A 13,540-nucleotide genomic window follows, 5' to 3' on the forward strand; every position below is an offset into this window, starting at 1 on the left:
GAAGCCTCCTTCACTGGGCACATTGTAGCCCCATTTTAGGTATACCAATCAGTTATAGGCAGAAGATGGACTTAGAAGCTTTCTATGGTGATATTTCTGGATATTCCTTTCTCTCCCCCTCAAGTGTCTATTTTACAATAGTAGGCAAGGGAAATCAAGATTCAAAAGACAGCCAAGCATCTTAACATTATTTCCCTTCTTTTACCCATTCCAACCATGCCTCAATATCTGTATCTTAGAGCCCTGTTGTTCCAAAGTGCATACACATTAATTACTTCTGTCCCACTTAACCCATGCAAACCTGCCTAACTGTTCTCCTGTCTGCCTTGTTCTTCCATTCCCCTCACTCTTCTTGTGTTTTGGCCCCCACCCCAGCACCAAAGAGACCCTGTGTCTATTCCCTACCCTGTGCTCCATCTTCCCCTCCATCACCTCCCTACCCCATACATACCAGTAACCAGCAAATAATTACTTTTTCCTCCTTTAAGGGTGAGTTATTTTTCTTATACTTTTACAATAGTAATCCTTTGCAGTATTTCTCCTTTTGTGATGATTAATTTCACTCAGCATAATGTCCTCAATGTTCATCCATGTTATGCAGTGGCTTGCAGCTTCCTTGTTTATCTGCAAGGTAACATAATATAACATTGTGTGTATGGACCTCGGTTTGTTTATTCATTCTTCCATTGATGGGCACTTAGGCTGTTTCCATTTTTTGCTGTAGTAAACAGTGCTGCTATGAACATTGGTGTGCATCTGTCTACTCGTGTTATGGCTCATATTTCTTGTGGGTAAATACCAAATAGAGGAATTGCTAGATCATAAGGCATTTCTATTTCCAACTTTCTGAGGAAGCGCCATATTGCTTTCCAGAGTGGTTGAACCATTTTGCAATCCCACCAGCAATGTAGGAGTGTCCCAGTGTCTCCACATCCTTGCCAGCATTTATTGTCCTCTACTTTTTAAAATTTTGCTGTTATTGCTGATGTAAGATGATATCTCTTTTTTGTTTTGATTTGCATCTCTCTAATGGCTAGTGACTGTGAACATTTCTTCATATGTTTGTTGGCTGCCCGGATCTCCTCCTTGGTGAAGTGTCTGTTCATGTCCTGTGCCCATTTTTTAATTGGATTGCTTGTCTTCTTCTTGTAGAGTTGTTGTAGTTTCCTATATATTTTAGAAATGAGTCCCTTGTCTGATGTGTCATTGCAAAATATTTTTTCCCGTTCTGTTGTTGTTGTTGTTGTGAAGTGCTGTCGAGTCAATTCTCACCCATAGTGAACCTGTAAAGATTTCCAACAAGTAGCTGGTGAGCTTGAACCACCAACCTTGCAGTTCAACCGGCTTTGCAGTCTAATGCATTAACCCAAAGTGCCACACCAGGACTCCTCCCATTCTTTGAGTTCCCTTTTTACTCTTTTGGTGAAGTCATTTTATGTGCATAAGTTTTTAATTTTTAGTATGTCATAATAATCTATTTTGTCTACTTTTGTTTGTGTACTTTTCAAAATGTTTGGTAATCTGTGTATGCCCTGTATTAGAGCCCTCACATTTGTCTCTATTTTTTCATTGATGGCCTTTATAATTCTGGGATTCGCATTTAGATCTTTAATCCATGCTGAGTTGGTTTTTGTATAAAGCATGAGTAAACGTCTTGGTCTTGTTTCAATCTTTTGCATATCACTGTCCAGTTCTGCCAGCACCATCTATTGAAGAAACTATCTCCTTACCATGCAATATACTTAAGCACTTTGTTGAAGATCAGTTGGCTGTATGTGGATGGGTTACTTTCTGGATTCTCGATTCTGTTCCATTAATCTATGTTTCTTTCATTGTACCAGTACCAAGCTGTAGCCATGTACCAAATTTTGAAATCAGAGAGTGAGAGATTTCCAGCCTTATTCTTCATCCTAAGCAGTGCTTTGATTATCCTGGGTCTCTTTCCTTTCCATATAAATTTTGTAATTGTTTTCTCCATCTCTTTGAAGAATGTTCTTGGAAATGGATTGGGAATGCATTATATGTGCAAATTGCTTTAGGCAGTATTGACATTTTCACAATGTTATGTCTTCCTATTAAGGAGTATGGTATATTCTTCCACTTTTGTGAGTCTCTTTTGGTTTCTTGTAGTTGTGTTTTGTAGTTTTCTTTGTATAGATCCTTTGTGTCTCATTACATTTATTCCTAGATATTTCATCCTTTGGGTGGCTATTATAAATGGTATTGCTTTCCTAATATCCTTTTCAGCACTGTAATTTTTACTATAAAGGAATCCAACTGATTTTTGTATGTTGCTCCCATATCCTGCCATTTTTCTGAATCTTCCAATGAGGTCTACTAGCTTCTTCACTGAGTGTTTGGTGTTATCTATGTATAGGATCATATCATCTGCAAATATGTGTTGTGTGTGTGTGTTGAGTGCCATCGAGTCGGGTCCGACCCATAGCGACCCTGTACAGGGTTTCCGAGGGTATAAATCTTTACGGGAGTAGAAAGCCTCATCTTTCTCCCGCGGAGCGGCTGGTAGTTTCGAACCGCTGACCTTAAGGTTCGCAGTCCGATTCGTAACATAGAGAGTTTTATTTCCTCTTTTCCAATTTGCATGCCTTAAATGTCCCTGTCTTGCTGTATAGCTCTTGCTAAGACTTCCAGCACAATATTGAATAGGAATCGTGACAGAGAACATCCTTGTAGGGTTTCTGTTCACAAAGGGAAGGCTTTCACTTTCTCTCCATTGAGAGTAATGGAGGTTGTTGGTTTTGTATATATGCTTTTAATTATGTTGAGGAATTCCCCTTCAATTCCTGCTTTCTTGAGTGTTTTTTTTTCAGGAATAGATGTTGGATTTTGTCAAATGCCTTTTCTGCCTCAATCAATATGATCATGTGGTTCTTTTCTTTTTTCTTATTTATATGGTGGATTATGTTGATCATTTTTCTAATGTTGAACCATCCCTGATATGAATCCCACTTGGTCATGATGTATTATTATTATTATTATTTTGATGTTCTGGATTCTGTTGGCTAGGATTTTGTTGAGAATTTTTGCATCCATGTTCATGAGGGATATTGGTCTATATTTTTCTTTCTTAGTGGCGTCCTTCCCTGGTTTTGGTATGAGGGTTATGTTTGCTTCATAGGAAATTTTCTATCCTCCTCTATATTCTGGAATGATTTGAGTAGAATTGGTGACAGATCTTCACTGAATGTTTGGCAGAACTCACCAATGAAGCCATCTGGGCCTGGACTTCTTTTAGTTGGGAGATTTTGATGACCTGATCAATTTCTTATTTTGTTATGTGTCTGTTCAAGTTTTCTACTTCAGTCTGTGTACGTTTAGGTAGGTCTTGTTTTTCTAAAAATATATCCATCTCTTCTAAATTTTCAAATTTGTTGGAGTACAGCTGTTCATAGTATTCTGTTATTATCCTTTTGATTTCCTTTGGTTCTGTTGTGACATCGTCCATGTGGTTTCTAATGCGTGTTATTTGTTTTTTTATCCCTCTTTTATTAGGTTTGCAAATGGTTTGGCAATTTCATTAATCCTTTCAAAGAACCAACTTCTTGATCTGTTGATTTTTTTTCTATAGGTTTTCTGTTTTCTATCTCATTTCTGCTCTAATCTTTATTATTTCTTTTCTTTTGGTGTCTGTAGGTTCCCTCTGTTGGTATTTTTCTAATTGTTAGAGATGCTGTGTTAATGTGTTAGTTTTGATTCTTTCTTCTTTTTGAATGTGCACATTTATTGCAATGAATTGTCCTCTCAGCACCACGTTCGCCATGTCCCAAAGATTTTGGTATTTTGTGTTTTTGTTCTTGTTTGTTTCTGGGAACTTTGTGAATTCACGTTTAATTTCTTCAATTACCCAGTCACTTTTCAGCAGGTGTTTTTCTGTTTGCATGTATTCGACTTTATTTCCTTGGTCTTCTTATTTTTGATTTCTAGTTTTGTAGCATTGTGGTCTGAAAGGATGCTTTGTAGTATTTTGATGTTTGTAAATTTATGAAGTCTTTCTTTGTTACCTAGCACATTATCAATTCTGGAGAATGTTCCATGTGCACTGGAAAAGAATGTGTATTGTGCTGTTGTTGGGTTGAATCCTCTGTGCACATCTATGAGGTCAAGTTGGTTGATTGTGCTGTTTAGTTCCTCTGTAACTTTGTCGAGTTTCTTTCTGGCATATTAAAATCTGGCATATTAAAAAAATGGCATATTAAATTCTCCCACTATAATTGTGGATTTATCTATTTGTTTCTTCAATTCTAATAGGGTTTGCTTTATGTATCTCAGTGCTCTCTTATTGGGAGCGTAGGTATTTATTATGGTTATGTCATCTTGCTCAATTGACCCTTTAATTATGAGATAGTGTCCTTCTTTATCTCTTTTGATGGTTTTTGTCTTAAAGTTTATCAGAAATTAGTATTGCCACTCCTGTTTGCTTTTTATTGTAATTAGCTTGGCATATTTTTACCATCCTTTAACTTTTAGTCTGTTTTGGTCTTTATGTGTATGATGTGTCTCTTGCAGGCAGCACAAGTCCTTTTTCAAGTATTCAGGAGTAAATATTTCAGTTTGAGGACTAAGGTGCCACTGACCCATGCCATGGTATTTTCAATAGCTTCATATGCATGTGAAAGTTGGATAATCAATACAGATGACCTATTAGATGAAGTGATATATTTGAGTTACGGTGTTCAAGGACAATATTAATAGTACCATAGGCTACCAAAAGTACAAACACAGGTTGGACAAAGTGCAGCCAGAATCATCCTTAGAAACCAGGATATGCAGACTTCGTCTCTCTTAATTTGGACATATTATCAGAGGTACCAGTCCCTGAAGAAGGACATTATGTTTGGTAAATTGGAGGGTCAGTTAAAGAGAAGGAAGACCCCCAACTAGATGGATTGACACAGTGGCAGCAGCAATGGACTCAAGTGTATCATTCATTGTTTGGTTGGCCCAAGACCAGGCAGTGTTTCATTCTGTTGTATATAAGGTCACTATGAGTCAATACTGACTTGTTGGCAACTAATCATCATTTCAAAAAAGACATACTATTTTGGAGAATGATGTTCTGTGTTTGGTTTAATACAAACTTAAAAATCCAATGTTTTTCTTTTTTCATTCAACAGGCTTATATTAAACACCTGCATACAAAACACTAACTTAGAAAGTGAGGCTATCACTGTAAGCAAAACTAACAAGAGTTTTTCACTCTTGCTTATTACTCATGGAATTTAGATTTTGGAAGTTAGAGAGCATAGCAAACAATAATAATAATAAAAAAAAAGAAATGGCATTTCAAATGTTAATAAGTGGTGGTGGTTGTGGTTATGTTCTTTGGAGTCGGTTCTGACTCATAGCAACCCTTATAGGGTTTCCAAGGCTATAAATCTTTACAGGAGCATAAGGCTTTACTTCAACTTTCTCCTGTGGAATACCTGGGAGTTTTGAAGTGCTAACCTTGAGGTGAAGGAGCTCTGGTAGCGTAGTGGTTACGAATCGGGCTGCGAACCTTAAGGTCAGCGGTTCGAAACTACCAGCCGCTCCGCGGGAGAAAGATGAGGCTTTCTACTCCCGTAAGGATTTACACCCTCGGAAACCCTGTACAGGGTCGCTATGGGTCGGAATCGACTCGATGGCACTTAACAACAACAACAACAACCTTGAGGTGAGCAGCCCCACTATGCTACCAGAGCTCCTATGTTAATAAGTGCTAATTAATAAATTATATTATGGGAGCTTATGAGCAAAACAAAATTCTAAGAGTGTTACATTTCTTATTAGATCATTTTAAAAAGCTATTGATGACATACTGCAATCACCCCTACTTTAGTGGATAAGAAAATGATGTACAAAGAAACTAAGTTAATAGTCCTTAGTTCCTTACTAAGTGGGGACATTCTACAGTGAGTATGTGCATAACCATGACATGTATACCTTTGTAATTCCATATCACCTTCCAAACCCATTTCCAGAGTGTTTGGAAGAGTTATAAATAACATATATAAAGTGCCTAGCAGAATGTCCTGCAAAAAGTAGACAAAGCCCTCTAAAATAAATGTCATCACCAAGTAGGTAAGAAAATGAAAAAAGGTTTATTTGCTGCATTTCTTTATGGAATTTTGTAGTTTTATGCTTGAAATGGAGTGCTGATGTTGCAGTGTAGCATAAGCACTAGACCACAAGATTGCCTTGAACTTTAAGGTGGATAAGTTGGATAATGAATAGAGATGACCAATTAGAAGAAGTGATGGAGGTTCATTCACGAGCTGCTCCTTGGAAACACTGTACAGGGTTGCCAGGAGTTGGAATCCACTTGTCGGCACACAATAGCCAATGCTTGAAATGAGGTAACTTAATTATCTAAATGCAAATGTTTTATAATATCTGAAAATATTTCAAGATTTCAGTTTTACTTTTTCAAGTTACAAACTTCTCCAAAGCTCATTCTTATAATTTAAAAGAAAGCATTAAATTTATAATCAGTGTTACAAAATATTCACATTGGCATCAACGTGTATGGGTCTCAGTAATAGAGAGCTTGAAGTTCTTTAGTTAAGAACATAAATAGATGGCTTTTAAAATTATTGATTGATGTAGATAAAAACAAATTAATTTTTCTTGACATTAACATTTGATATAGCCATTTTTTTAACTCTTTGTAATTACTTGCTTTTCTCTAGATGCTATTGTTAACTGATAAACAGCACCTGAATATTTTTAATCTTCATGTAAGAAATTTGAAATTCAAATATTATTCATTCCTGGGGAAGTGTTCATCTGCTCTTTCCTATAGTTGATTATAATTGCTGGAGTTTGGTTACTGGGAGGTGATTTCATTATTGAAAAAAACAGCCTACTTTTTCATTATGGAACAATCATCTAGTTTTTGGAAGGAGGTAGTTCCAATTTCATTTCATCAAGCGGCGTTATACTTTCCAGTTCCTGATGCCTAATGAGACATGTTAGGGAAATTAACATGCCCCAACATATAGGTATTCTGAATATCTATGTGATTTATAATTTGCATAGAAATTTTATAGACTGAAATGAGTCTTCCCTTAATGATCTTGACTATGTTCCTAAATGCTCAAGTATGTGGGTGCTTCAAAAAGTAAATAGAAGAATGGAATTATGAGATAATAGTATTTTTCCATGAATTTTTAGAAGCACCTTCATACTTATTTCTTCTGTTCACACTCACAGCTTATTTTAAGATATTTCATGATGTATGACTTAGAAATATTTTTTGAAATTTTGTATTACACAAGTCTATTTTGACTCTAGATCTTACATGAGAGTCTAACCCCTTTGCATTTTGCTGGAAAGTGCCACTTGCATTTACATGGGTGTCTCCAATTCAATATGTTGTTGTTGTTGTTAAGTGCCGTTGCATCGGTTTCAACCCATAGCAACCCTGTATAGAGTTTCCAAGGAGCAGCTGGTAAGCTTGAACCACCAACCTTGCCATTCAAACCAACTTTGCAGTCTAGTGAATTAACCCACAGTGCCACACCAGGACTCTCCAATTTAATATATGCAGGATTAAATCACTCCTCTAGTTCCTGTTGGTCATGGTCCCCCACATTGTTGTCATTTTCAGAAAATGAAGAATGATCGTTAAGTTTTCTTCATCTCTTAATTATGTTTTTTTTAAAAGCATACTTGTGTATTCCACATTACTCTATTTCAGGTAATCATCTATAGTCTGGATAATTTAAACAGAGTGTTAATTGTCTCTGCTTTCATTGTATCCCCTGCTACTATAATTCTCCTTTGACTTTATAAAATTTTCAAGATCTCTACATTGTTTTAGGGGTAAAGTCCAAAACCCAAGGGATCTCCTATGACACTCTGGTATCACTTTATATTCAATTGTCTCTCCCCATTAGCTTGCTGCACACTCTAATACAGGTTCAATCACAGCTGGCTTTCACAGATGTTAATGTACTTGAACTGTACTGCTAGTGTGCATGCTAAACAAAAAAGTTGCTAGGTTGTTTTACCTTAAAATAGGTGCCTGAATTGCCTGTTGAAATTTAACAAAACTACCTTGAATCCCCAGTTTTCAGTTTTCATCATTTTACCAGTCTCCTGATATTGTCAGCAAATCAGGTTCTCATTTGTTTGGATGCATGTACAATATATGAATATCACTATACAGAAGATTTTATAATTTGTCTTGTAATCATTTTAAAATATTTAATATTCACAGTAAATCTATGAGCTAATTTGTACATTTGTAATTGAAGGTTGTTTTAAAGATGAGGTTATTGAGTCCCAAATAGGTTAATTTGCATGCTTTGTAAATAACAGAACTGGAACCTACACACAGTTTTCCTTACTCCCAACAGTTGATTTCTTTATGCTACATACAAGGCTGCACAAGAAATCTTTTCAAGTTACAAGTGCAAATTTTAGTAATGACAAACTGAAGGCTACCTACATGGAAAAATATTGGAAACATTGCTTTGCATTGAGCCAAGTCTCAGAATTATGACACTGTTGACAGATAGTAGCAGAAATAGTAAATGCAACTGCATTATTTGAAGTCACCAACGCTCATTTGGATGCTTTTGTAATCCTAAGAATGATGTATTCAAGTATCTACCATCTGTGGACCAATGAATCTGGGATAAACAATATAGGCTAGTTAATTTCACCTAACTCCAATGTACAACATAGGCACAGTTTAGGCAGAAGACATATGCCAGAATAAAATGTCTCTTAAAATGTTTCATTTGGTATCACACCTGTAAAGTAGAATTTCTAATGCATATAAGCAAGGCCATATAGCACACATAACAGAATAACCTGGAGGAAATGGTTCCAAGTCAATCTTTATCATTGACTAATCAAATTTCTAAAAATTATTTTGTTTCCTAACTGTAAAACCATCATTTTTAAATTTTAGGAAAAAAGTAATTAAGTAGACAGATCATGCTTGATCATTTGGGAAAAATGTTGAATATGGAAATCTTATAGTGTTTAATCACCTTCTTGTATCATTCAAAGTGACTTTTAGTGTAGGGAGAGCTTATGTATTGTTAATAAGGGCTGACATTAAAGAGTAGCATTTATTTTCCTATGTTATAAATATATTATATATGCTATATGTTGATATTACTTATTTCATTTTCATTTAATATCAACTGCTCCTGAAAATAGACCGTGCTTAGCCATACTAAAGAAAATTTCATGGTTCTTGTGTATTTTATTGTTTTCACTATATTTAACATTTAACAGCTTACCAAATACAAGAAATCGCTAATACTGCATTTAGTCTAAAGAAGAGTAAAAGTTAACTTAATATCTGTATTCACCATTCAACAAATGAAATCTATCTCTCTACAGATAAAACTTAAAATAGGTACTTTTGGTATTATAAAGGCCCTGGCATTTAATTTTGTGTCTGTGTTTGACTTTTTGAATCATTCTTACTCAACCATTCACTGAATGCATTGTTAATTTGTACATTTCTTTTCATAACCAGAGGATTCATGTAAATTAACCTGTGAAAATGGAGGAAGATGCATTTTAAATGAGAAGGGTGATTTGAGGTGTCACTGTTGGCCAAGTTACTCTGGAGAAAGATGTGAAGTTAATCACTGTAGCAACTACTGTCAAAATGGAGGAACTTGCACGCCATCCACTTTGGGTAATTATTTCAGTGCCACTCTATAGTCAAATCATTTTTCCTTTTACGTGAAAAATAAAAGAAAATACTCAATATTACAAATATGACTCCTGATATTTTGTTGTTGTTAAGTGCCATCGAGTTGGTTCTGACCCATAGCAACCTTGAACAGGATTTCCGAGGCTGTAAATCTTTACGGGAGCAGAAAGCCTCATCTTTCTCCCTTGGAGCAGCTGGTAGTTTCGAACTGCTGACCTTGTGGTTCACAACCTGATTCGTAACCACTACACTACCAGAACTCATTAATTCAACATGACCAATGACATTTGTTCTAAATTCAGCATATCAAAGTTAGTGCCCAAATTTAAACAAGAGTGATGATCATTGTCATTTGGTAAGTAATAAGTGGCAGAGTTGAGGGTTTATAGATATTTTATCCTTGACTCAGAATGACTAAGGAGAATTATTTTGCAGATATAGAATAATTGACTTCATAGTCCGTGTTCTTTATTACACAGATGTTCTAATGTTAAAAGTCAATTATTATTGAAAATTAGGTTAATCACAGAGACAAATAAATTGTGATAATGCATCTGATAGTACCTTGATTCCCATTTGAAATTTTAACTACTTTTTGTAATTATAACGTGATACATATGAGACTACTACATGTTACTAACTTGTAGTACCATGACATTAAAAGAAAAAAAAAAAAAAATGCAATGACCATGTTCCTAAAACTAAGTGAACATTGAAATATATTTTCCTACTGGCTTCGATTAACTTTGAAATATGTTCAAATTGGAAAAAGCTAACCGTAATGCATAATAAAAATCTAATTTGCAAATTCTAATGCTCAGTGCAAGGGACATTATGCAACTGTTAGAGTACAATCTAGGTGCATTAATTCTACTACAATAAATGCAAATTTAGATAGTCAAATGGAAAATCAATTCATATGATCTTTGTGTGCCCTACATGATTAATTTTTGTCTTACTGGGAGTTCTTATTTCTTCTATTGCTTATGCAATTTTTGAAATCTTTAGCACAATGCTAACTGAAAAAGCCACATGAAGAAGTTTTTCAATGAAGTTTGGTGGTGGTGGTGGTTTTGTGCAGTGGAGTCGGTTCCGACTCATAACGACCCTGCATAGGGTTTCCAAGGCTGTAAATCTTTATGGGAACAGAAAGCCTCATCTTTCTCCCACAGAACCGCTGGTAGTTTTGAACTGCTGATCTTGAGATTAGCAGCCTGATTCATAACCACTATGCTAGAGGAATTAAATTGTTTCTGATTTGCATTCAAATATAAATGTAGTTTTAAGTTTTATAAAGTTTGGTAGTTTTATGTCTATAAATATTTTTGACATATTATTAATAGACAAGATATTCCTAGGTGTTAATAGCATTCTGTATTTAGAAGATTCAAGTAGAAAAAACACTAGTAGTTTCACTACATATTTTTGTTCTGCTCAAGGAAAGTTAGTCAATATGTTGAGATATTGTATATTACTAAAGGAGAAATTGGAGTACTTGCTCCAATACTCCATGAATATGCAAAGGATAATTCATGTTGGATGTGTGCTAAATAGATATGACCTGTAATTGTATTTTAATAATACAGATGATATTTATTTTATAGAAAAAAGTTTTCTTAGGCCAAGTAAGTTGTCAGGAGTTTTAATAATTTAATTATTAGCCTAATTTTCTCATTAAGATAATGGAAATAATTGGATTATAACCAGATGATTTACTTTTATCTCATTTGAAAAAATTTTGGCAGAATAAACAATTTGACATTCCAAATGATGGCAATATATTCAACCTGCAATGTATTCACAAAACAAATCATTATAAAACATTGAATCTACTGGCCTGTTAATGGATTCAGAATTGTGTATAAATACAGCACAACCTCCTGTGGTGCTGTAGTATAAGTAGCAGATTGCTAACTGAATGGTTGGTGGTTCAAATCCACCAGCCTTTTTCAGAAGCCTATACAGGGTCACTATGAGTCAGAACCAACTCAACAGCATTTAACAACAATAGCAGAGAACGAATTTATAGATTTTGCTCAAATTGTTTCTCTATACATTGCTGTATCCTTAAAAACTACAATATATTAGCTTTTGTCTATGCACCAAATTTATTAGGCCTTGATTTACCTAGATAATAATTCAGGATAAATCATGTTTTAAATTAGTAATATAAATGAGTTTTCATTTAATTCAATCTGAGAAACTACCATGTACTGTCTTATTGCGTGTAATAATTAACGGTAGTAATATTCAATTAAGTCATTGAGAAATCATTTTTCACTTTATAAAATATGGTCTTTTAAAAACATAATTTAGTATTATAGACTGTAGAAACTTATCTTCACACAAATGTTAATTTGTTAAACAAATCCTAGTGGGCAATTCATGGATTTATTCATTGTTGGTTTAGTTACAGTTAAGCCTTTTGGCAAATTCCTATGTGGATAACCAGAGTTTGGGGCAGATTTAATTAAAATTTACAAGTTTATGACAGTTGCAAAGAACTATAATAATTAAACAAAAGAAATGTCACCAGTTAATTAAAAGCATACATCTGAGGGGCATAATTAAAATTTTGCATGCAGGAATGACTGTTTTTCTCATTCCTTCAGCTCTTTTTTTAAAAAAAATAAATAATCAGCTATTATAATAAAACATTTGACCTTTATATTAAAGTAGGAAAGTACTACAAAGTAAAATATTTAGACATATTTATTATATCAACTATAGTCCATGTAATTTATATATTTGACCTACTTATGTTAAGGACCAGAGACTTGGTTCTGACTCATAATGATCCAATAGAGTGACTCTGAGGAGCAGCTGGTGGATTTGACCAGCTGACTTGGTGGTTCAAACAGACCGTGTGGTCCAGTGCTGATCCTACAGCAACACACCAGACCTACTCGTAGAAGGATATATTTTAGATCAAGTTTGCGTTGGACAAGCTAGTGTAAAGATTATAGTAAACTAAGAAGTGCTGGTGTGGCGCTGTACATTAATGCTCTGGACTACAAAGTCAAGCTCACCAGCCGCTCCTCAGAAACCCTATACAGGGTCACTGTGGGTCAGAACTGACTCAATAACAGGTAACAACAACAATTGTGGAGTCTTTGTGTGGCACTGTGAGTTAATGCGCTAAACTGCAAAGTCAGTTTGAACTGTAAGGCAATGGTTCAAGTTCACTAGGGCGCCTCAGAAACACTATACAGGGTTGCTATGAATTGGAACTGATTCGCCAGCATTAACAACAACAATAGACATATAACCAGAATGCTCCTTAGTGATGAGGATGACCATACTTTGCCCCTCGTACTTTGAACATGTCATCAGGAGGGACAAGTACCTCTGGAGAAGGACTTCATGATTAGGAAAGTGGTAAGTCGGGGAAAAGAAAACAACTTTCTAAATGAATTGACATAATGGCTACAACAATGACCTGAACTGTAACAATTGTGAAGATGGCACAGGACCAGGCAGTGTTTCGTTCTATTGTATATAAGATCACTATGTGTAGGAACTGACTTGATGGCACCCAACAAAAACTACATTATAGAAAACAGAGTATACTTTAACAATGTCTTTTTTTTTTTTTTTTATGCGTTAATTTAAATGTATTTTCATTTAAATCATTAAGACATGTATGCAGTTAACAACTAAATTTGAAATTCAACTCTAGACTTTTAGGCCTGCTCTTTAGACTTTTAATATTCGTGTTAAAATGGATCACAGTTTTTTACACAATTGATTAGGGAGAATCATGAAAGATAGTAAATCTGGGGCAATTTTGATGTATTTACCCAAGTAATTCTACTCTTCAAGTTTGGTGTTATTCAGAAACAACAACATTTAGGAAGT

At 34.9% G+C, this 13,540-nt stretch overlaps 1 protein-coding gene across 1 annotated transcript in view; it reads left to right on the top strand.

Moving 5' to 3' along the window:
- Positions 1 to 13,540, top strand: part of LRP1B (low density lipoprotein receptor-related protein 1B) — a 2,342,762-nt gene that overhangs the window by 2,235,406 nt on the left and 93,816 nt on the right. Inside the window, exon 83 of the mRNA XM_006834597.1 lies at positions 9,500 to 9,664. Within this exon, the coding sequence (XP_006834660.1) occupies positions 9,500 to 9,664 (165 nt within the window). The remainder of the gene's footprint in view (positions 1 to 9,499; positions 9,665 to 13,540) is intronic.

Source organism: Chrysochloris asiatica, unplaced genomic scaffold, assembly GCF_000296735.1.
Source record: "Chrysochloris asiatica unplaced genomic scaffold, ChrAsi1.0 scaffold00012, whole genome shotgun sequence".
Lineage (NCBI taxonomy): Eukaryota > Metazoa > Chordata > Mammalia > Afrosoricida > Chrysochloridae > Chrysochloris > Chrysochloris asiatica.